The following is a 24,128-nucleotide window of genomic DNA, read 5'->3' on the forward strand; positions in this document are numbered from 1 at the left end:
ATGCCCAGCTCAGAACAGAAATGAAGAAAGCATCCAAGCTCCCGACGCATCATCACAAAAGTCTGGACACATCTCTCCAGGTCTCTGAGAGAACATGGGGCTGCCCACCTTTCTTCCCCTACAGCCTGCCCTCCCTTATCCCTAGGGAGACACATAGTCTGCACTGGAAGCTGTGACAGACCCATGCAACTTCTCAAAAAAAAAAAAAAAAAGAAAGAAGACAAGGAAAGAAAAAACAAAAGCGTCCAGCCCAGCACACCCCTCCCAGTGAATGCACCAGAGTCTGGGTGTACAGACATTGTGGGAGGCTGAGACAGAAAAACAGGCAGACACTACTCTTCTGGGGTTCTGAGGAAAGGCACTGTGTTATTGTCTCCTTCCCTGCCATGCAGAGAACAGCTTCCTGGCAGCAAGCCCCACTCCAGTGGCAGAGATGGCTCCAAAAAGTCAGCGACTTCCTGGGGTCTTCTTTTGCCCTTCAAGGTTCTGATAATCTCACCCCCGCTAGGCTGGGCATCAAACACAACACAGGAGTAGTGACAGGGCTGTAAAAGCAGGTCCACTTTATTTACAATGATCAGTTGGTGACACATTATCTTTGGGCTTTTTGTGGCCTTGTGGGGATACCTGGACAGGGGCTCTGCCCCCTCTGCTGGGTAAATACACCCTCCTCCTCCCTCTTGCTCTCCTGCCAATCTGCTCTGAAACCTTTGGCTTGGGCGTCTCTGTCTCTAAAACCTGCGGAAGGATCTCCTTACCTTCTCTGGAGGCCCCATCTTAGTCCTGATTGTGGGGCACTGATTGCGGGTGACACTTATCTGACTGCAGAGTGGGGAGGGTAGAGAATCGATGGGGAATACCAAGGCAAAAGGCTAGGCAGCTGCCTGGTACAGAGAGATCTTACCAGGCCCAGCCAGTCCTTTGACCCTAGGAAGTGGGATCATCTTAATCTTCTCCAGAGGGTGGACGGTTCTTCTCTGCGTGTTTTGAGTCTCGGGCATGGTGCCCATATTGGGCCTGGCCTCGGTTCTTGCCATTCTGTCTCTCCACCCTTTCCCTCTGAGAATGCTTCTTCAGGGAAGAAGACCAGAAGGACCCATGGCAGGGCCACTGACTCTGCCATGTCTCCAGCCAGGTCCTGACTCACCCTCCTTTTGGGTTTCTGGTAACTCCACTTGCTTTCCCTTCTTCTGGGGGGATGTGGGGAGATCCCAGGGCAAAAGGACTTGGTGTAAAGCAAGGGGGGCATTTCCACAAAGGGAGGGCCCAGGGAACTCTGCGTGTGGGGAGAGACAGCCCCCCCATCCCCATCCCCATCCCCCCCATCCCCACCCCCAAATCCACCTTAGTACTCAAGAACACTCCAGGCATCCACCTGAGCCAGGGGAGAGGCGACCACCACGGAGGCCTTGAAGGGAGGCAGGGCCAGAGACCAGGAGGAGCCAAAGCAGGCAGGGCGCGGGTTGGAGGCTGTGAGTCCGGAGGGCCGCTGGGGGTCCGCGGGGCCCGTGGCCGGGCGGTCAGCGCGCCTGGCCCGCGCGTTCCCTGGCGCCGCCGGCCTTCCAGCGGCGGGGCTGCGCGGGCGGCAGGGGCGCCGGGGCGCCCCGCAGACTGCACGTCCTCAGCTCCCGGGCCAGGCTGAGCACCTCGGGCCGCTCGCGCTGGGGCGCTGCGGCCGGGTGCTCTCCGGCGTGGGGGTCCTGCTCCTCGCCGTCGTCTTCGTCCTTCTCCTCGGGCTCCTCCTCCTCGTCCTCCTCCTGGATGCTGCTGAGGCGGGGCGCGCCGCGGCCGCGCTCGGTGGCCGGCGGCCGGTAGGCGCACTTGGCGTTGAGCAGGCGGCGCAGCGGAGCGCGGGGCAGCGGGGCGGCGGCGCCCCCGGCGCGGAGGTGCTGCTGGCGCACGTGGCGCGCGTCGCTCTGGCGCTGCAGCCGCTTGAAGTCGCTGAAGGCCGCCAGTGCGGCCTGGCGGAGCCGGCGGGCCAGGGAGCGCGCCTTGTGCGCCCGCGCCAGCAGCACGGCGTGGCAGCGCAGCACCACGGCCTTGTGGCGCGCCTGGTGGCGGTAGACCCAGGCGAAGACGCGCGGGTGGCGCGCGTCCGCCGCGCAGTGGGTGATGCGGGGCAGCAGGTAGGCGTGCGTGGGCCTGCGGCTCCCGGAGCCCCCCGAGGCGCCGCGCTCGCAGGGCTGCATGCGGATCCCGTGTGGCCCCAGCGTCAGCTTCATCTTCGTGCCCCCGCCCGGCCCGCAGCGCGCCCAGATCTTGCCCACGGCGTCGTCGGTGCAGCCGTCGCCCTTGGCGTGCAGGGTGACGGCGTTGCCCAGGTACCACACGGTGTAGGTGGGGTCTTCCTTATTGAGCTCCACTTTCTGGCGCCGGCTGCGGAAGACGCGGCCCAGGCGCTCCAGCGGCCAGTCGGGAAGCAGGTCCGGGCAGGAGCGCAGGAAGCTGGAGAGCAGCGACGTGTAGGCCAGCCCGGGGCTCAGGCTCTTCGTCTTGCACTTGGCCTCGTCCTCCACCAGCACGAATTTGTTCCGTCTCCAGGGCAGCATCGCGGCGGCCACAGCGGCTGGCGTGGGGCGGGGGGTCTCGGGGAGCTCACGGTGGGGGAGGGAAGGGGGTGTCCCGGCCGGTGGCCGCGGGAGGGGAAAAGCTGGCAGAATCCCCCCCCACCCCACCCTCCGGCCCGGAGTCGCGGGAAGCTGGGGGGCGCCGGAGACAGCCGGTGCTCAGGATGCCCGGTGGCACGGTGGGGTTGGCTTCGCAGGTGCCCGGTGCCCGGCTTGGCTGGTCGCCGAGATGCCCGGCGGCGACCGGGAACCGCGTCCTCTTCGAGAGTGGCTCCCACCGTCTTGGATGGTGGGGGGAGGGTCAGAGGGGGGGTTCCCCCCCAGACCCAAATCAAGGGGCCGACTCCCACGGTCCCCCGCCGCCCCGGCTGCGGCTGGGAGGCGTCCGGGGCGGGAGCTGGCGGCTGCTCGGCGGGGTAGACCGAGAGCTCGGCTGCGGCGGGGACTCCTCCGGGCGCCGCGGCCCCACCTCCCCGGGCCGCCTGCATCACCGGGCGGGACCGCCGGCTCTCCTGGCCCCGCCCCTCGCCGCGCCTCCCCCTCCGCGCAGGCCCAGCGCTCGCGCGGCGGGATGGGGTCCGGGTTATCCTGGTTATCCTCCGAGGGCTGCGGGTAGAGGGGCGGCTAAGGAGTAGGAGTCCCTTGGAATATCCTGGGGGTGCGGGCTTGGCTAGTGTCCATTCCTCCCGAGCTCCCCAATAGTGCGCTCAGAGACACCCCTCCCCCTTGCCTCTGTTCCCAGGATTTCGGTTTAGTGCCTCCCACCGGAACACGCCCTCTCCCTCCACCCCAGCCCCAAGAGGAGACTTTGGGGTGGGTTCTTGATGAGGCCATCCAAACGCACTTTGCCTCCAGTCTGCACAGCACCAAGCCAGCTGGGGTGGCCTAGCAGGGCAGCGGAAAAGTACTGTCGCTTGGTGAAGCTTCCTCCCCGCTTCTCCAAGGTCGTGGGCCAGGCCCTAGCGCCTGGACTGGGAAATGGGTCCCAGCTTTTAGGCCTGGCCAGAAGCAGGGGGGGGGGGGTACTGACTTTTTGGGGGGCTGGGGAGTTGCTTCCAGAGCAGTCTGTGAGACTTGTAGAAGAAAAGCTCCTTCTAGACAAAGTGCAAACCTCTGGACTCTAAAGGTTACATAGGTAGCTGGAAGCTGAGGCAGGCTTCTGTGATGCCCCGTGCTCAGCATTCACTAGCTCACTGAATCCTCAGAACAGCTCAGGCTCTGTTAAGTGGCGGTCACAAGGAGGGTCCCACGAGCTGGTCCCTGTCCTTCTTTCTGTCCTTCCCCACAACAATGGCCCACACACTGCATGGACACTTAATAAGGGGGCAGGTTTTTGTTGAGCAGGCTCTAGTGTACTGATCCTCCTGGGTTCTTGTGAAGCCACCAGCTCCCTAGAATCTTAGGGGCTTCCCTAGTGAGGACCCAGAGTCCCCTTGCCCCGAAGACTCTCTTAGCAGCTGAGCTCTTTCCATGGCTCCTGGATGGATTATTTGGGATGACTTCTAGATTCCTTCGCATTGGGATGGCCTGAATTGAAAGCTAAGCCAAGCCCCATGAAAGGCAAGAGAGGGAGAAGGCAGGGACAGAACTGTGTGCTCACCTTGGGTCAGCAGGCAGAAGGGGTGGGTGGCTGGGCTCAGAGTCCCTAGAGGAGTAAAAATAAGTGGCTCACACAAAGGAATAGATGCCTCTCAAACCATGTGCAAATAAAATAGGTGAAAGGACTTCACTTGCCTACTCTTGCTGCCCTACAGATGATCTGCTCCACCACAGACTCATTTTACTTTACCAGTGTGGTCATGTTTGTATTGCCTTTTGCTGATTGTAAAGAAGTAATGCATACTGGTGGTAATGGTTCACCTAAGGACAGAAAAGTTTCCGAACCGTTCCTACGTGCTACGTTACCTGGTTTTCCAGGGGAGAGATGGGCTTAGTGAGGCTGGTGGTCATTGGAATTTTTTTTAATGGTGGTAAATTTTTCTTTTTCCCCTCTATAGAAAGCACTTCGTGTGATGTTGACCTGAGAGTCACTGGAAAATTTCATCAGGTCCTTTCTCGGCTTGTCTAGGATCCACCTCCCGACCTTGCTGCTGAGGGCTATATTCCTACGATAGCAGGGGCTATATTCCTACGATAGCAGGAATCTTGCCCCAACTATTTGCTGGCAAGGTGAAGAAAGCCTCCAAACCTTTGTGGGAAGGAAGGTGTTTCCATCTTAGGGTTAAAATATAAGCCAGATGAGGTGGCTCATGCTAGAGGGGGCACAAAAGGACCAGAGACTCTTATCTCCAATTAACCTCTAGCAAATGGGAAATGGGGCTTGGCTCAGGGGTAAGGTGGTAGCCTTGAGCTGTAGAGCTTAGGGAAAATGCCCAGACCCCTGGGTAGGGCAGTAGCCTTGAGTTGCACCCAGGCCTAGTTCAAGCCACAAAAAAACAACAAAAAAAACATAGAGTATAATTAAAAAAAAATACTATATGCTGGGCTGGGAGTGTGGCCTACTGGTAGAATGTTTGCCTAGCATGCATGAAGCCCAGGGTTTGATTCCTCAGTACCATGTACATAGGAAAAGCCAGAAGTGGTACTGTGGCTCAAGTGGCAGAGCGCTAGCCTTGAGCAAAAAATGTCAAAGGACAGTGCCCAGGTTCTGAGTTCAAGCCCCAAGACTGGCAAAAAAAAAGGTATATCTCATCCTTTGACTCAAGTTTACATGTAAGTAGCAGGGATGAAGCTGGGGGATATCTTAGTCATTAGAACGGTGCATTTTGGAGACAGAAGCTCATCTGTGCTCATTAAATGACTCTGAGAAGCTGGGTGCTGGTGGTGCATGCCTGTAATCCTAGCGACTCAGGAGACTTGAGATCTGAGGATCATGGTTCAAAGCCAGCCTGGGTGGAAAAGTCTGTGAGACTCTTATCTCCAATTAACCACCAGAAAATCAGCCATGGCACTGTGGCTCAAAGTGGTAGAGCACTAATTTTGAGCAAAAGAACTCCAGAGTAGCACCTAGGCCCTGGGTTCAAGCCCCACAGCCAACAACAATAAAAATATGTGCCATATTTTATCTGTTGACTCTTGCCTACCTGGAGGAATGGAGAAGTCAGTGAGTACTGTGTGATTAGAGCCTCTGCTCCCATCTTTAAGCATACCTCCCCTTCCTCAAACCTGAGGGTGTGGCTCCCTGTTCCTTTTGCTTTGGGGCCAAACTTGGCAGAGGGAGGGGTGGGGGTGGATAGCCTGGAACTGCCAGGGAACACTAACTCTGTTTTTCTGTTAATATTCTTTACCTAAAGCCACAGTTAACCTTTGACAGAGTGCACCGATTTCCCAAACAGTTTATTTGTTAATGATTTGTTATCACCTTTGTTAAATTGTTTACTGTTGCATCTGGCCCCCCAGGACAGAGTTCTATCCAATTATTCCAGGGTTTCTAGGGTCCTCCCAGGCTCCTCCTCACACCACCCAACTCTGTATTTGGCAGTGCTGCTCTTCTTCATCTAAACTTGTTCCTTGAGAGGGTTTAGCTGCCCACTTCTATCCAGGTGGCTACAAAATCTGACCTGGGCCTACCAGTGGAGGCAGAACTCAAGCCTTTCTCCTCTGCAGAGCTGTCCACAGAAGAGCTCCTGGGCCTAGCACCAACTCATCACCCCTAGATAGTCTGACATGCAGTCAAGGTTCTTGTTTTTTTTTTTTGCCAGTCCTAGGGCTTGAACTCAGGGCCTGGCCACTGTACCTGAGCTTCTTTTGTTCAAGGCTAGTACTCTGCCACTTGAGCCACAGCACAACTTCCAGCCTTTTCTGGTTATGTGGTACTGAGGAATTGAACCCAGGGCTTCATGCATGCTAGGCAAGCATTCTACCACTAAGCCTCATTCCTAGTCCCCAAGCTAGCTTTGAACCATGATTCTCCGATCTTATCCTGAGTAGCTAGGATTACAAGGTGAGCCACCAGTGCTTATTTCTTTCTTAATCTCTTCTAGTTTGGTTAGAACTTCTTGTTTTTGTTTTACTGATAATTAGTATTTATTATGACTAGGTAAATATTGTTCAAAACTGAGCCCCAAGGTGTGCTATTTTTCTGTTTCTCTTCTTGGAACATTTTGTAGGGATTTTTTTTTCTTCCAGAAGTTAGTAGTTGTCTTATTTAAATAAAAAAAAAACTACCACTAATTTATGCTCCAAGTCTCTAAAAGCTCTCCTACTCCTCTTGACCTGGCTAAATACACAGATAGTCATTCAAGGACTTTGTGTTTCTTGGAGTCCTCCCTGAGGCCCCTTCCTGGCTCTCTCTGGATTGAGGACAAAACACATCTATGGGGGCTGCAGTGCTGGGATTTGGCTCCATTGCCACCCAGGAGATTTCCTTTGCTGCTGCTGTTTGTACTTCCTTTTCTTTTTTTTTAATTTATTATTTATTTAGTTATTTATTGATTGATCATGGGGCTTGAATTGCTTCCTTTTCTTTCTCCTCTTCCTCCTCCTCCTCCTCCCCCCCTCCTGTTCCTCCTCCTCCTCCTCTTCCTACTCCTTTCTGTGTCAGATCCTTTTCTTTAGATATCCCTCACCTCCCAGCCCATACTTTATTTCCTTATTATGGAAGAGCATTCAGTCTTGTAGCCTTTGATTAGTAGTTTGTCTTGGTGTTGAATTCTGTGTTAGAACTATGCTTCCAGGGCTGGGAGTTTGGCCTAGTGGTATAGTGTTTTGCCTAGCATGCACGAAGACCCTGGTTCCATTCCTTGGTACCATATACATAGAAAAAAGCTAGAAGTGGTGCTGTGGTTGAAGTGGTAGAGCTCTATCCTTGAGGAAGTCCAAGGACTGTGCACAGGCCCTGAGTTCAAGGCCCAGTAATGGCAAAAAAAAAAAAAACAACCCAGAAATATGTTTCCAATAGAATTTTTTTTTTTGAACTGAGGGCCTGAACACTGCCTTGAGCCTCTTTGTGCTCAAGGCCAGCAATCTACTACTGAGTCACATTATCAGCCCAGTGTTCCAGCCTTGAGGGGGAAAAAATAAAGCTCAGAAACGGCGCCCAGACTCTGAGTTTAAGCCCCAGGACCATTGTGTGCATACACACACACAAAATGAGTAGAGGTTAAAAGTGAATGACATGTTCATACTTGATCTGTATGTGTAACACGAACTTTATTCTCTGGATGTTTTTAAAGATCTTTGAGAGATCTCAAGTTTTGTAGTAGTGGACTAGGGGAAATTGGGAACCCTTTAATCTAGAAATCAATTTGTTTTTTCTCTTTCTTTTTTGCCAGTCTTTGGGCTTGGACTCAGGGCCTAGACACTATCCTTGAGCTTTCTCAAGACTAGGGCTCTACCACTTGAGTCACAGCACCACTTCTGGGTTTTTCTGTGTATGTGGTACCGAGGAATCAAATCCAGGGCTTTGTTCATGCTAGGCAAACACTCTACCACTAGAACACACTCCTGGCCCTTATAAATCAATTTCTTAATCTTGAAAATTAATTTTGGGGAAATTTTCAGGGTCATCCTATTTCTCAAGTCTCCTGGTTTTCTTTTTGTTTCCAGATCTATTTTAATTGGTTCTCTTGGGTTGATCCTCTACATTTTCAAAATGTCCTCATTTTCCATTAAAAAAAATATATATATATATATATATAGGTCCTGGGCTTGAGCTCAGGGCCTGAGCACTGTCCTTGGACTTTCTCAAGGACTGAGCTCTACCACTTGAGCCTCAGCACCACTTCCGGCTTTTTTCTATGTATGTGGTACCACGGAATTGAACCCGGGTCTTCATGCATACTAGGCAAGCACTTTAACCACTAGGCCAAACTCCCGGCCTAAAAATATATTTTTGCCAGGGACCAGTGGCTCATGCCTGTAATGCTAGTTACACAGGAGGCTGAGATCTGGGAATCACAGTTTGAAGACAGCTGGGCAGAAAAGTCCACAAAAGTCTGTCTCCAATGAACCAGCAAAATGCCAGTCTTGAGGCATGGCTCAAGTGATAAAACAGGTGTAAGAAGTTCTGATAAGTGGCTGGTACCCAAGCACGCATGCGCACACAACAGAGATACTTGTTTTTTTCTTTTTTTCTGGTACCAACTTTATCTTTCAACTTTCTGTTGATTATGTTCTTCGATCCATAGACATTTTAAATTTAATGAAATTTATTTTTTTCCCTTTAGTTGTTTGTGATTTATGTATACTGTTGACAAAATCACTACAGCATTTATTTCATTGATAGGGTTGGATGTCCTGATAATTTCTTGCCAGAGCTACCCTTGAACAGAAATCCATCCTATCCTACTAATGTGGAGAAACATGGTTGATTTTTTTTTTTTTGCCAGTCCTGGGCTTGAGCTCAAGGCCTGAGCACTGTCCTTGTGCTTTCTCAAGGCTAGAGCTCTACCACTTGAGCCTCAGCACCACTTCCGGCTTTTCTCTATATATGTGGTACCGAGGAATCAAACCCGGGTCTTCGTGCCGAGGAATCAAACCCGGGTCTTCGTGCATGCTAGGCAAGCACTCTACCACTAGGCCAAACTCCCGGCCCACATGGTTGATTTTTGCATGTTGGTTTTTCAGCTGCTGAATTTGTTCTGAAAAGTTTTTTTTTTTCTTTTTCAAGTACAGTAAATCTTTTCCTCTGGTATATGGTAATTATTATCGCTTTCTCAATCTATCTGACAGGAAGCTCACTGGAAGTTCTTTATGGCTATATGGGGTGGGGGTGGGGTGACCAGGGTCCACTTGTACATGTACACACCATGTGCAGGTGTGCATGCATGTGCACGTAGTGTGTTCCCACATGTGTGCATGTGTGTGTGTTTATCTGATGGCATTCTTGGCCTTTGGTAAGGAGGCCCTGAGTTGTGAAGACCAGAGTGTCTTCTCTTCTGGGCTGTACAGAATGCTGCTAGTCTACCGCTGTCAGGGAATGTGGATGAGCCTGGCTGCCCTTACTCTGGAGATGGAGTGGAGATGGGACCATGGCGTGTCCCTGATCTATCAATAATGGGTGCAGTCTTGTGTCCCCTCCCCTTATTCTGGGCTGCATCTGAGGATTCTTAGTTCAGTCCTGTGGAGGGTAGGCTGGAGTCTCCATGCTGCTTGGGACATATGCTGCCTGGGACTCCTGGGTTTCCAGGGCTCTTGACAGCCAGCGCTTGGTTCTTGTTGGGTCTCTGTATTCCCTCCTCTGCTGTGTCTGTTTGCTGCTTTCTTCCTTTCCCAAGTGGCAAATGAGGCTGGGGAAGGAAGGGAGAGTGCCTCTCAATCTCAATTGGCCATGTCTAATGGGAAGGCTCTCCTCTGGGTTTCTGATGGATCCTAATTGTGCTCAAGATTCATGCGGCTTCTGGATGTGGGGCTCCTGCTTGTAGTTCCAGCTGCTAGGAGCCCTGAGGCAGGATGATTACTTGAACCTGGGATTAGAGGCCAACATTAGTCTGGGTTACATAGCCAAACCCTGCTTCATTGCCAGAGAGAGGAATTGGGGGGGGGGAGGGCGCAGGGGAAGAGACAGAGGGGAGGGGGAAGGAGAAGGAGGAGGGGAAAGGGAGGGAAGGAAGGAAAAAGGAGGTATAAAAAAGGGCCCAGTATTATCATTACGGGTTCTCATGCTTACGTGTTTCTGGGATTGCTAAAGTCCCTTGATTTTTATATTGACTAGTTGATTGTTTTTTCTTTTTTTCTGCCAAATGAGAAAGTAGGACTAATTTCCATATTCCTTTTGGCCAGGGCATTCTGCCATCTTAGGTTCAAAACTAGACCTTGGAGGGAGCACATAGAGATATGTTAGACATGGTTGCATGCCAGCCCCCTAGATGGCTCCCAGGGACCCCACCTTCCAGTAGCCACATCTGTGTGGGTCCCCGACATGAACCTTAATGGATGAGAGATGGGGGGTGACATACAGGGAGACTTCCCTTCCATTCTCACTTCCTGCCCTCTCCTCTCATTTCCTTCCTCCACCCAATTTCTCTCTCTTTTTTAGTTTCTTATTTCCTGACAGGGTCTCCCTTCGTAACCCAGGCTGGCCTCGAATTCATAATCTTCCTGCTTCCCACTTCCCCAGTGCTGGGATTACACGGATCCACTGCCACATCCAACTTGACAATGTCTGACTTGTGGGGCTAGGACATAAGGATGCTTCAGTGGCTCTGTGGAGAGGCCTGGCTGATTGGCTGATGGACTGAGGCTCGGTCTCCCTGTGCGCAAAACATCTTGGCGTGGCCTTTGAGTCCCAGGCAAGTCACCAGATGAGGACAGCCTGCTTCCCCTGGGTACCCCTCTCTGTCAGCATCTCTGCTGCCCTGCTAGGTAGCCTCCTTCTTCTTCCGCTAACCACAGAGCACCTTCTTGCCTCCCGTCCCTCCACCTGCTCTTCATTTAGTCTACCCACCTTTCAAACCACTGCACAAATGGCCCTGCTGTTAGGAGACCGTTCTGGCTCCCCCTGACTTCCTGTGATCCTGCTCTATGTAGTGTGTCACAATGGTAATTGACAAATTACCTGAGTAACCATTTAGTTAATGCCTGTTTCCTTCTATTCCTGACCTTAAGTCCTGTGAGGAGCAGGACTGTGGTCTCACATTGCTCTGCCCCTCTACCCTCCCTGGGACAGCACTAGACACGGAGCAAGTTCTTGAAGTTCCCCAGACAGTATTGGCACACACACAGTAGGTTCTCCAAAGATGCTCAAGGATTGCTGAGACAGGCTCCGCCCTGGGACTCAGTCCTGTCTCACCTTCTCCACCATGAGAGCCAACTCCTGGTTGATAGCAGGTCAGTGCTGGGTTCTCAAAGGACAGCACATACACTTCTAGTGAGGAAAACAATAAAGGTGTCACTTCCATCAGTGACTCATGTGGTGACCTTGGGCTGCTTGCCTTTCCTGTCTGAAAGATGTGGTACAATGCTTCGTTTGAATGCTGAGAACTGTTTCATTTGGAGAGATTTTGGCAGGGTATGCAATGCTCTGAAAGTGCAATTTTCTTAATATCAGGATGACTGTGATTACGTAGGTGGAATAGAAATAAATGAACTATGATTTACTGAGGGAATGGGTGGTAGCACCATTGCAGGGTGTGTGTGTGTGTGTGTGTGTGTGCATTTTGGTGCTGGTTTGGTATATATCTGTATATGTATTTTCTTTTGTTTTTTTCCTCGGTTTTGGAAGTAGTGAGAATTAAATTTACAGTTTTGAGCCTGTTAGGCAGGTGTGCTTTAACATTTGAGCCACATCTCCTAGACACCCTTAACCATTTTTTTGAGTAGGGTTTCACTATATAGCCCAGGCTGGCCTTGAACTTACTGTCCTCCTGCCTCAGCCTCTTAAGTGCTGGAATGACAGCATGTGCTGTCATAGGTATCTCTGTTAGATCTAGAATGTTCACAAACATCCTAAATTCTGCTGCCATCCTATTTGGAGATGTAATTGGCTTCGTTTGCACACACACACACACACACTCTTTCAGTCCTCCACTCAGCTTTTTATTGGTTGACATAAAGGGTCTGAAAGACTTTCCCCCCAGGATTGGCTGCAAACCTTTGTCCTCCAGATCTTTACCTCCTGAGTAGCTAGGTTATCTGTGTGAGCTATTGTGCCTGACTCCAATACTCATTTCTAATAAGATAGAGTGCTTACAAGCTCACTATGTGCCAAGTTGTGCAAAAGACCTGTTGTCCTTTCCCCTCTCACAGCCAGTGCTCTTACTGCCTTTTGTGAGATAGGACTCACTGCCATTTCCATGTCACAGAGGAGGAAGCTGAGGCTCTGAGAAGTAACTTACCCACATAGCTTCGAGGTGGCACAGCAGTAACTAAATTGGTGTAGTCCAGGCTGGCTTAACTTTGGGCAAAATTGTGCAATGTGTATGTGACTGGGACCAGACCCTCCCTAGCATTCTGAAGGATTTTGAATGGAAAGGAACCTTCAGAAGAGCAGTCATCCATAATCACTGTGTGAATGCAGGAGAGGACCAAAAATGATGGATGAAATTTCCCTTGGCACATCCATCAAATGGCAGCCCATCCAAAGCTTAGCAGAGAGAAGAGCAGTGTGAATAAAAGCCGGAGTTCTGGTTCAGCTGGATGTCAGGAAAGCAGACTGGAGGTGGCATCTGCTGCCACCAGGCCTGAGGGATCTTAAACAGGTCACAAGAGGGAAGTTTGTGTGTCCAACTAAAGCTAGACACACCCTCTACCCACACAGGGACACCGTTCCTTTGCTAATTCAGTCATTCAACAAACCATGAAACATTTCCTCTGTGCCAGGATGTGGGCACGGGGGTTCAGGGGAGAGTGAGGCAAGCATGGTCTCTCCCTGAGGGAGATTAAAATCTTATTTTAGAGAAGGATATGTGACGGGGGGGGGGGGAGAGGAGGAATAAGTACACTGAACAGCTTGTTAGGCAAATAAGATTTAGCTATTTTTTTCCTTTTTTTGTGGGTCATGGGGCTTGAACTCGCCCTGGGTGCTGTCCCTGAGCTCTTCAGCTCAAGACTACTGCCCTACCCTTGAGCCAAGCTCCACTTCTCATTTTCTAGTGGTTAATTGGAGATAAGAGTCTCAGGTCCTTTTGTGTTCAGACTGGCTTTGAACCTTGATCATCAGGTCTCAGCCTCCTGAGTAGCTAGGAATACAGGCATGAGCTACTGAGCCCAGCTAAGATTTAGCTATTGGGTGTAAAAAGGAATGGTGTATGGGTGGGCGGGTACCCTAATTTAATCAAAGGGACCAACTTAGAGGTGCTGAACCTAATGTATTTCTTATCTATGTATAGCAAATCATGGCAAAATTTAGTGGCTTGAAATGTAGCCATTCACTCGCCTCTCTTGGCTTGTGTGGGCTGGGGATGCCTGGCTAGACAGTCTGGCTTGGGGTCTCTATAAAGTTACACTGAAGATGGCCCTGTGGCCATCTGGAGGTCTCGCAGCGTCACCACTGAGATGGGCAAGTTCACCTGCCTGCCTGCTTGGAGCAACCTGCTTAGAATCACAGGACCATTGCGGGGGGCTGCTTTCTCCCACCGGGAATGAAGCCATAGAGCCTTTTAGGGTTGTCTCTCTAGTCTGCTCCCTCTAGCTGCTCTCCCAGGCCCAGCCCTAATGGGGTGTGGGAAGGCCGTGGCCTGGGGCAGAACCACTGGGATGTATATGGAGGTTGGCCAGAGTGACCTTCAATTTATCCTCTCCATCTTTCCTTTCAATCCTAGCTTGCTTTTCTCTTTACCATATCCGTATCTGGCTGCTGCTGTAACAAATGACCACAAACTCAATGGCTTAGATAAATGAACTCAAACTTCTTATCTCACTGTTCCTGAGGTCAGAAGTCCACTGTGGGTCTTGCGGTGCTAGCTAGCCTGAAGCTGCTGTGTCAGAGCCGGCGCCCTTCTAGACACTCCAGGAAAGCATTGGTTTATCTGCCTTTTCCAGAGTTCACCTGTCCCCGCCTCTCCCCCCCCACCCCATCAGTCACATTTAGGTCTCTGGCAGTCATTTTTCCGGTCCTTCTTTCCTGCCTCCTCTTCCCCTTACAAGCAATCTGTGATTACACTGGGTCCACCCAAAGGAGGCAGATGTATCCCTGGATAAAGGATGTCTCCCCCCCCCCCCCCCACATTTCATGGTCAGCTCACACTACCTGCTTTCATTTTGTCTGCCACTCTGACCATTGACGATGGCAGGGATTAGATGAGAGGCCACCTGAGCCTCCTCCAATTCTACTACATGGCTCCATTCCATTCCTTCCTCTCCAAACCCCCATACCTCCTTTCCTGTTCTCATTCCGGGCTCTCATTTCCTATTTCCCTGAGAAAAGCAGAGCAATCGGAAGCCAGCATCTCCAGATTCTGCAGCGCCCACCTGCATCCTTGCTCGGCAGCCTGCTTCCCCGCCCCCTGCCCCATCTGTCCAGCTCTGGCTCTGAAGCCTTTCTCATTCACTGCCTCTAGAGAGTCCCTGAGCTCCCTTCTGTGTCATGTTTGCCCTCTCTCCTCTTTTTGGATCATTTTCCCAGCATCTAAACAAGCTAGAACTCCTCCCATCACACAAAACAGAACAAGCAAAATAAACCTGCTCTGAGTCTTCCTCCCTCATGGGGGCCAAGGTGCTATTTCTCTGCTTTTCTTTGTAGCAAAATGGAAAAAGTAATGCAGCCATCTCGCTTCTCCCAGGTCTACCCTGGCTTGTTCCCCATTGATTGGCTGCAGGGGCACCCCTGTGAACTAGGCCCAGCATGGCTGCCTGCCCTCCCAGGGCTCTCGGTCTCTTTTACAGAGAGATCTGTCTCTTTCTTCCTTTGGCTACAACCCCAGCTCTCCTTGACCTTCCTTGGTATCTTTAACCACATGCCATCTTCCCAGAGCAGAATACTGACTGCCTGGTTAAAGCTGGGTCCTCCCGGGTTCCATGCTGGGTGACAGCTCCATGCACACCCCACACGGCCTGGTCCTGTACCAAACACTACCAATACTCAAAACACTGCCGTGTATGGTTGTACAAGAGATGGGAATCACAACATAGTGCTGGGATGCAGCAGGCTGAGTGTGGTCTCCAACTCTGGGGGTGATGCTGCTTCATTGCCTTCTGTGGCATCCACATCCCTGGACCTCTTCTCTCAACTCCAGGCTCTTTGCTACGCTCCACGTGGAGATCGAGCAAAATTAAATTTACAAGGTCTAGTGGCTTTGCCAGCCTCCCTGTCACCCAGGCTAAGAACTGATGGCTAAGTCGGGTGCTGGTGGTTCATTTCTGTAATCCTAGCTACTTAGGAGGCTGAGATCTGAGGATCAAAGCCAGCCTGGGTACTCGAGTCCGTGAGACGCTCACTGCAAGTAACCTCCAGAAAACCGGAAGTGGCACTGTGGCTCAAGTGATAAAGCGATAGCCTTGAGCTGAGAGTTCAGGGATAGCACCCAGGCCCAGATTTCAAGCCCCACGACCACCACCACCACCACCACCATCAACAACAACAACTGGAACAAAAATTGAAGCCTAGCACCTTTTCTCCCAGACCTCCTGCCTCTTCTTCCCAGGAGAAGCCAGGGAAATGCCTTCAGCTCAGCCTCAGCTGGCCTCTAGCTGCTGGATCCCTTTTGCCATGGAGGTCATGTGGATACAACATCAATCCACGGGGCTGGGATGGAAATGTCTAGGCAGTGGGAGGAGTAATGTCCTGCCCCAGAGCCACATTTTACTTCTCTGTGTGTTTGCTACTTGTCATGGGCCTGAACTAAGGACCTTGAGCTTTCACTTGGCACTCTGCCACTTGAGCCACAGCCCCACTTCTGGCTTTTTGTTGATTAACTGGGGATAAGAGTCTCATTGCCTTTCTTGCCCAGGCTGGCTTTGATCCTCAGATCTTAGCCTCCTGAGTAGCTAGGATTACAGACATGGGCCATCAGGACCTGGCTTCTTGAGGGGAGGGTGTGGATTACTCGATCATGCATGGCCAGTAAATGTCTGAGAGTATTTGCTTGGAGGCAGTGTCTGGATTTTTGGCTATCGCTGTGCTTGCCATCTGTGATGGAAGAACCACCAGCCCCAGCATCTGGTCTTGGAAACACCAGCCATTCATGTACTGGGCAGGTTCAGTGCCCTGGAGGGGTTGCCCAGGAGGGCAGGGAGTTACCCAGACAGGTTTACTGGGGTTGCACCCTCTAGCACCAACCAGCTTCCCATGGCTGCTTTGGCACAAGTCTAATTCCTTGTTGATTACTGAGTTTGGAAGTGGAAGGCTCAGTCCCGCCCTACCACTCCAGGAGATGTCTAGAAAGAACTCCTCTCTCTTAGATTTGAACCAGACATCCATATTCAGCCTGGGGGGAAAAAAACCCCAGTATTTAGTTACCATGGCAACAGGGCATCTAAAAAAATGGATGTGAAGTACCATGCGGATCCCAGTGCTCATGGCAACCGCCATTCGGCATGTTTTTGGGGAGAACGTGTGTCCCGCCTTCTTCCTGCTCCTGAGATGGGAGAGGGGAGGGGAGGTTAGCGGTGCAGGACAGGGAGGTTTTGTCAATAGTGGGACTTAAGGCTGGACCCCATCCCAGTGTGAAAAGTAGCTCTTTTCTCTGAGGTCACAAACCCAGTGCCTTCCATTCACCAAGTGGAAGGGGGGTCTTGTCTTCTGTACTCCTCTTCTCTGATACTTCTTAGGGACACACATGGTGACAGACAGACAGACAGACACACACACACACACACATAGACTTGTGCAGCGAGCTCTGACAGGCATAAATATCATCATCATTTCCTATTTATTTGTTATTGATTTGTGAGTTTCCTCCATAAACACACACCAGGTGTGTACAGTGTGCCTAGCACTGTGCTGGGGTCCCTGAAGCCATCGCAGTTCAATCCAGGAATGTAAGTGGAGCTCTCCAGCCCAGTTGTACCAGAAGATAAACAGGCAAATTGCACTCAGTTTGGAAGGGTCATGAGGTGTGGAATGGAAGGGGCTGATCCTCTAGGGAGATGGAGGTGGAGTACAAACCAAGGAATCCAGCCTTTGTTTTAGATTCTTCAAAAGAGGGGTCACAGCTGGTGCCAGTGTTTCACATCTGTGATCCTAGCTACACAGGAGGCCGAGATCTGAGGATCAAGAGTCGAAGCCAACCCAGGGCATGAAATGGCAGTGCACTAGCCTTGAGCAAAAGGTGTCCAAGGACAGTGCCTCAGCCCTGAGTTCAAGCTCCAGGACTGGCAAAAAAAAAAAAGGAACAGGAGCCTGCAACCACCACCGCAAACCACACTCCCCTACCAGAGCTCGAGTGCTCATACCCAGTTGCTGGCCATCGCTGACTGTAAGACCACCACCAACGTAATCAGCAACAGCCAAGGCAACACTGTTCAACACGCACAGAACTTCTCTAGCACCACAGCTGAGCCTAGAGCTGGCCCCAGATGCCTTCAAGAAATTCCACGGGCCTCCACCTCCCATTCTTCCTGGAACAAACACAGCTCGCCCCCACCACACCCCCACCAGTTCTGGGACTTGAACTCTGGGCCTAAGCACTGTCCCTGAGCCTCCTTTTGCTCAAGGCTAGTGCACTGCCATTTGAGCCACAGCACCACTCCTGGCTTTTTCTGAGTATATGGTACAGAGGAATTGAACCTAAGGCTTCTTGCATGCTAGGCGAGCTCGCTACCACTAGGCCACACCCCCAGCCTCCTGCTCCTGATTCTTGATGGTGGTGGTGGGGACCTACTATCTATTAGGCACTGAGTTAAACACTGAGACTACAGTGGCTACCAACACACATGGCACAGACTGCAGTAATGTGCCCTTGGAGTTCCCGACACTCAGGAGGTAGGATTGCTTCAGTCTAAAATTTTCAGGGAACCCAGGGCCTCAAAATAAGCTTGATTTGCATAGGTTTTTATCTTACCTCCTCCCCTCCCACCTTCAGAAGGTGGTGAGCCCCTCATAGCTGATGTGACTGGAAACAGCAGCCTGCACCCTTCCTAATCCACAGGAGTGGGGTCCCTGTCCTCAGGGCAGGGCACCCCTTTCAACCCAGGGCCTCCTGCACTTCCCAGGTGAGGCCAGGGAAAGGTGGCAGAGAGGGTCAGGAAGTCTGTTAGCAAGTAGCATCCTTGAGGCTTTCCTCTGTGTACACTGCTATGTGGGGCCACAGGGGGCTCACGTCCCCCCTAAATCTCCTCTCCTGGCCTTTCTTCTCCCCTTCCCTCCCTCCCTTTCTGTCTTCCCATCCTGTGCTCCTGGTGCCTCCCTGTGGCCAACATATCAACTGCAACAATGACTGAACCCGGTCCCAGGAAAAATTGCAGAGATGGGAGAATACAGTCGGAAGGGTCCTTGGGATTCTTTTACATGTGGTTTGCACACAGTGGGTGGAATCACTCGATTCGTATCGAGGACTCATGCTTTACACCGGTTCCCCAACTGGGCTGTCACTGACAAAACACTTGAATAGGAGCAATATGTGCCAACAAGGAAGAGAATGAGCCAATCAACCGTGGCCAAGCTGTTCACAGGGTCACACCACAGAGTACATAGACGTGGATGAACTAATAAGTAAAAGACAACATGAACCTACATCATTGCCTGCTTAACCACATGGCAGGGAGAAGGGAGTTGTTAAAACCCTGCTTCTTCACCTTGCTGAGCCTCAGTCCAATACCTGTCAAGTGGGGATGAATGTCACACTGAATCCCCTGGCAGGGGCAGCGTGAAGATGATGCACCACACACGGAGGTTAGCCCAAGAGGAACCAAAGTCCAATATAAAGCTACAACTCCTAAGTTTTGGAAGGAAACCCAGGAAAACTTTTTTTTTTGGTCAGTTATGGGGCTTGAACTCGGCCTGAGCACTGTCCCTGAATGCTTCAGCTCAAGGCTAACTTTCTACCATACTGAGCCACAGCACCACTTCTGGTTTTCTGGTGGTTAATTGGAGATAAGTCTCAGGGACTTTCATCCCTGGACTGGCTTTGAACCATGATCCTCAGAACTCAGCCTCCTGAGTAGCTAGGATTGAAGGCATGGGCCACCAGTGCCTGTCAGGAAAACAACTTTATGATGACTCTTGTTTTGCTTTGGAGACATAGCATCTTGCTATGTAGCTAATAGTAGTTTGGAACTTGAGATCCTGCCTGACTTGGGTCTCCCCTGAGCTGGGATTACAGGTGTTCTGTATCAGGCCCATCCATCTTTGTGTGATTTCTAACTTAGACAAAGACTTCTTAGATGCAGCCTCAAAAGCATGATCCTTTTGCTTGCAAAAGACTATCTGGGGCTGGGTGCCAGAGTCTCATGCCTGTAATCTTAGCTACTCAGGAGACTGAGATAGGAGGATTACAGTTCAAAGTCAGTCTAGTCAGGAAAGACTATGTCCACCAAAAAGCTGAAGTAGAGCTGCAGTTCAAGTGATAGAGCACTAGCCTTGAGCCAGAAAGCTCAGGATCACACCCAGGTCCTAAGTTCAAGGCCCCGGATTGGCACCTCCCCTCCCCCATATTCCACGAGGGCACCATTGCACTAGAATGTTTTACAGTGACCACCAATCGTGCCTAACACTGGTGAATATGTGGAAGAGCCATGTGCACAATTCTCCAATACTACTGGTAGACAGACAATTGTGTGGCCATCTTGGGGACAGTTATTGAAAAGGTAAACCTACATCTACCACATGATTCTGGCATTTTGGCCCTAGGTTTTTGTTTGTTTGCCAGTCCTGAAATCAGGGCCTGAGCACTGTCCTTGGGTATTTCTCCTTAAGGCTAGTGCTCTACCACTTGAGCCACAGCACCACTTTCGGCTTTTTCTGTGTATGTGACATTGAGCCCAGGACTTCCTGCATGCTAGGTAAGCATGCTATCCCTAGGCCATGCTCCTGGCCCCCCCCTTTGTGTTCAAGGTTAGCACTCTACCACTTGAGCCACAGCTCCACTTCTGTCTTTTTTCTGAGTAGTTTAATAGAAATAAGAGTCTCATGCACTTTCCTTCCTGGGTTGGCTCTGGACTATGATCCTCAGGTCTCAGCCTCCTGAGTAGCTAGGATTACAGGCGTAAGGCACTGGTGCCCAGTTTTGTCCAAGGAATTTATCCAAGAGAAAGAAAAGCATATGTCCCAAGACAAGTGCCCAGATCCAATGTTCATCAACAAATCATATATGCACACAGCAGAATGCTATTAGATAACAAAAAGGGAACGAGTAGTTACTGATGCATGCAATGTCACAGACAGACCTCAGATTATTCCAAGTGAAATGAAATGTATTCAAAACCAGAGAAAAAGAGTACATTCTGTGTGATTCTTGTCTAAATTATAGTCTTAAAGAGATAGGAAGCGGCTGGGTGGCGGCTGGGCTGGGACTAATCCTTTCTAGAACTTCAGAGGGGATGGGGATGCTAAGTTGACCAGGTGATGGTTTCCAGACATAGGCACAGGTCAGACATTACCGACATGTGTATTTTGGATACATAAGGCTTGTTTTATCAAGAGGCTGCAGATCCGGGCCCACTACTGTCCTGAATTTCATGATGGAGATGACATTCCCTTACAGACTGGCTTTCCCCCCAGGCCTTGCCTGTCACTCCATCCTCATGGTCCACTTTCCTTTGCAGCAGACCATCTATCTTCTCTGGCCAGGAAATGGTAAGTAGGTCTTTCTGGTGTTAAGGAGACTGAGAAGGTAAACACATTGGCTGTAATCCCCCACACACACATCCTTCTAGGTGCTTCCAAAAGTGGCTCTGGCAGTGAGGGGCAGTGGATCCATACGCTGCCCTATAGACAACTTGATGCCTTCCCAGTTAGGCTTTCAAAAATAATCTTTTTTTTTTCGGAGGGGGGGGAGCTTGCTTCATCTTCTCTAAATTTTATTTGAACACATTTCCTTTTTTGCCTTGGCTACTGGGAAGCTCCTAGTCAAGGCTGGGGTCTACTTGCATGATTAACTTATCCTAAGTACTTATTACTAGGTAGATCCCTGCTTGTTTTTAGTACTTTGTATCTGTGTTTTTCTTAGTGTGTCTATTTTATGTGTTCCATTTCATGAACTTGTCCCAGATTTTCTTTTCAAACATAGGTACCATTTAATGAGGTATAAAAGGAATAGTCTCTCCAGCAAAGTTAGGGAGTGTGTCCTGCTGTCTGTCCAGGAAAGAACATAGCCTGGGAAAGATGCTCATTAAAAACCTTTTCAGGCTCAGAGGATGGATCAATAGTGGAATGCTTGCCCAGTACACATAGAGCTCTGGGCTCATTCATCACCACAACATTGTTAGATAATTGTATGTGCCAGTTCTGGGATATGCTTGAACTCAGAACCTGAGCATGGTCCCTTAGCTTTTTTGCTTAAGTCTGGTCCTTATCTACCACTTAAGCTAGAGCTCCACTTCTGGCGTTTTGGTCGTTAATCGGAGTCTTGAGGGGACTTTCCTGCCTGGGTTGGCTTCAAACATGACCTCAAGGCCCTCAGATCTCAGCCTCCTCAGTAGCTTAGGATTACAGGTGTGAGCCGTCAATGCCCAGCTAGATAATTTTTTGTGGTAAGTTCTTTAAGGAAAATGTGATCACCATTTCTGTTTCCTGTGGCACCTGTCTGGCAATGTCCCCATGGGTGCTAAGATGACTGTCTCAACACCTCTTGTCTGTTTGGTCCCCCACCCCAACAAATGCCTAGGAGATATTTACACAGTGGCTCTGAGGAGATTAATTCAGATCTGAAGTGATATACTTCTGGTAGCGGTATTGTTCTTACACATTGTCATTCCCAGGTCTGCTCTCCCACCCTCTTAAAGCTCTGCCTGGGGCCTTAGGAACTTACCTCATTTTCTCCAAGTCAGAGGCTATCTTTAACTTGTGACTCAGTGAGGGCGGCCTGCCCAGGACAGAAATGGTTCCTTAGAGATGTCTGGCTGCAGCTGAAGTTGCCCACCCATTTCTCATCTAGCTATAACAAGGTCCATGAGAAATAAATCTCAAATAGTCCCCTCCATGATGCTCTCAGCAAGGCTAATGAGAGATTTCAGCCTCTGAAGGAGGGGAGGGGGAAGGAAAGATTATTTAAAACCAAACTACCTCACTGAGATGAGTCTTTTAATACGTTCTCAAGAAACCCATAAAAGAGCCTGGAGAATAAAACAGGAAGACTCATAATAGAGCCAGCAAAAAATGACCCCTGAACGTATTTGCAATGAAGCTAAACCCAGCTCACTTTTCAATTTTTATAGGCTCTTTTAGTTCTTAATGTGATCCAAGGAATAGGAATTTTGACAGATGATGGTGATGGTGATGATGATTATGGGGTGACGATGATGATAAATAGGTTAGATCATGCTCTTGCTCATCCTCAAAAAAACTTTACTCCATCTCATTCCAAAAATGGTGACTGTAAAGTTTTAGTTTGCAGTTCAGGGGGCCTATAGGATCTGGCCTCAATCTTCCTCTTCAGTTAACAGGCTCCTGTCCTGAGTCACATGCCCAGTTGCTCATTCACCTTGGCCTTCCAGCAGAACAGTCCTGCCTGCTCACATCCTGGTCTAGCCATGCCACTAAGCCTTCAGAACTCAAATTCCTTCCCTGGGGAGAATAAACAGCACCCTCTACTGCAGAACACTGGGACGCTTTGCCTTCACTCCAGATATGTCTATCCCAATCTTCCTCTACCTCCTCACCAGATCTACCTCCTCACCAGATCCTCAATCACCAGAGGGAAGAACCAGGCGGAATAAGACTGTACAACCGTGAGCCAGCCCAGAGCCTTTCACACATTCTGAAAAAAAAAATCTAAGTTCAAGTTTTATTAACTCAAAAGATGCCAATAACCAGGTGCCGGTGGTTTACCTGTAATCCTACCTATTCAGGAGGCTGAGATCTGAGGATCAATCGCTCAAAGACAGCCCGGTCAGGAAACGTTCCTATCACCTGAACCGGCTCTTTGTGCGTCTGTTAGATTTGACGTAAGAGTCTAGCTGATGATCCGAGGTCTTGGACCACTGTCTTTCTATTTCTGCTGGGATGATGACTACCCACCACATTGGATCCAGGTCAGTAAAACTCTGCTTAAAATTAAGTTTATTTATTTATTTATTTTTGCCAGTCCTGAGCGTGAGCTCAGGGCCTGAGCACTGTCCCTGGATTTTTTCTCAAGGATAGGGCTCTACCACTTGAGCCACAGCACCACTTCTGGCTTTTTGCTATATATGTGGTACCGAGGAATTGAACCCGGGTCTTTGTGCATGCTAGGCAAGCACTCTACCACTAGGCCAAACTCCCGGCCTAAGTTTATTTTTTGCTTATGGGGTTACTAAGGAATGGAACCCAGGGCAGTACTCTGCCACTAAGCCATATTCCCAGCCCCAAACCGTCAATAAATTATCTGATAAGCAATATTGTTCTTTGTGGGCTGCTTTGGTGATGTGAGCTCCCCTCCAGCACTCATCAGCAGAGCCTTCCCGTTTTTATCATCTGCCAAGAGGACAGAATTACAGGTTAGGGATGTAGCTCCGTGGTTTAGCGTGCTTGCCTAAGGATCTGAGTCCCATCTCCAGCGTCGAACCTGAAATAAAGAATGCATGAATAAAACCGTAGGCGGGTAGCTCGCGCCAAGAACCCTGGCAACTCAGGAAGCTAAGATGGGAGGATCACAGTTCCAAGCCAGCCCGGGCGGGAATGCCAGAGACACGGAGCCGTGGCTCGGCGGTAGAGCGCCAGCTGTGAGGGAGCAGAGCTCGAGCCCCAGTACCGGCCCACACTCAAGTAAAACGCAGGCCTCGAGGCCTTCACGCCCTGGAGTCGGAATGTGGGACGTTCTCCTCCTTCCCCGCAACCGCGGAACACCGGGGTGGCGGGGGCCCCGGGCGCGGGTCGTCAGGGCCCCACGAGCGCCGCCACGGAGAGGAAACGGCCGTGGGACGTCAGGGGGTCGGCGAAGCGCGACTAACGCCTCGCGACCCCGACCCGCGCGGACCCACTGCCCGCGAAGGCCGCAGCGACGTGCTGGTCACCCTGGCAACCCCACCCTTTGCTCCCCGGCCCGACTTCCGGTTCCGTCGACGTCATCACCGGGCGCCCGGCTGGGGGCTTCCGGGAGACGCCTT

The 24,128-nt window shown here is 50.7% G+C and overlaps 1 protein-coding gene across 1 annotated transcript; it reads right to left on the reverse strand.

Annotated features, from left to right (window-relative positions):
- Positions 1 to 1,346: 1,346 nt before the first annotated feature.
- On the reverse strand, positions 1,347 to 2,938 carry Fam43b (family with sequence similarity 43 member B). The gene has a single exon (XM_090333876.1). The coding sequence runs from the start codon at positions 2,547 to 2,549 to the stop codon at positions 1,521 to 1,523; it is 1,029 nt and encodes a 342-aa protein (XP_090190002.1). The 5' UTR covers positions 2,550 to 2,938; the 3' UTR covers positions 1,347 to 1,520.
- Positions 2,939 to 24,128: the final 21,190 nt, after the last annotated feature.

This window comes from Megascapheus bottae, chromosome 6, assembly GCF_031878675.1.
Source record: "Megascapheus bottae isolate mThoBot1 chromosome 6, mThoBot2.hap1, whole genome shotgun sequence".
NCBI lineage: Eukaryota > Metazoa > Chordata > Mammalia > Rodentia > Geomyidae > Megascapheus > Megascapheus bottae.

Bases quoted from the DNA above. Each gene is read 5' to 3' on its own strand.
- Fam43b (XM_090333876.1), bottom strand. From the start codon at position 2,549: ATGCTGCCCTGGAGACGGAACAAATTCGTGCTGGTGGAGGACGAGGCC.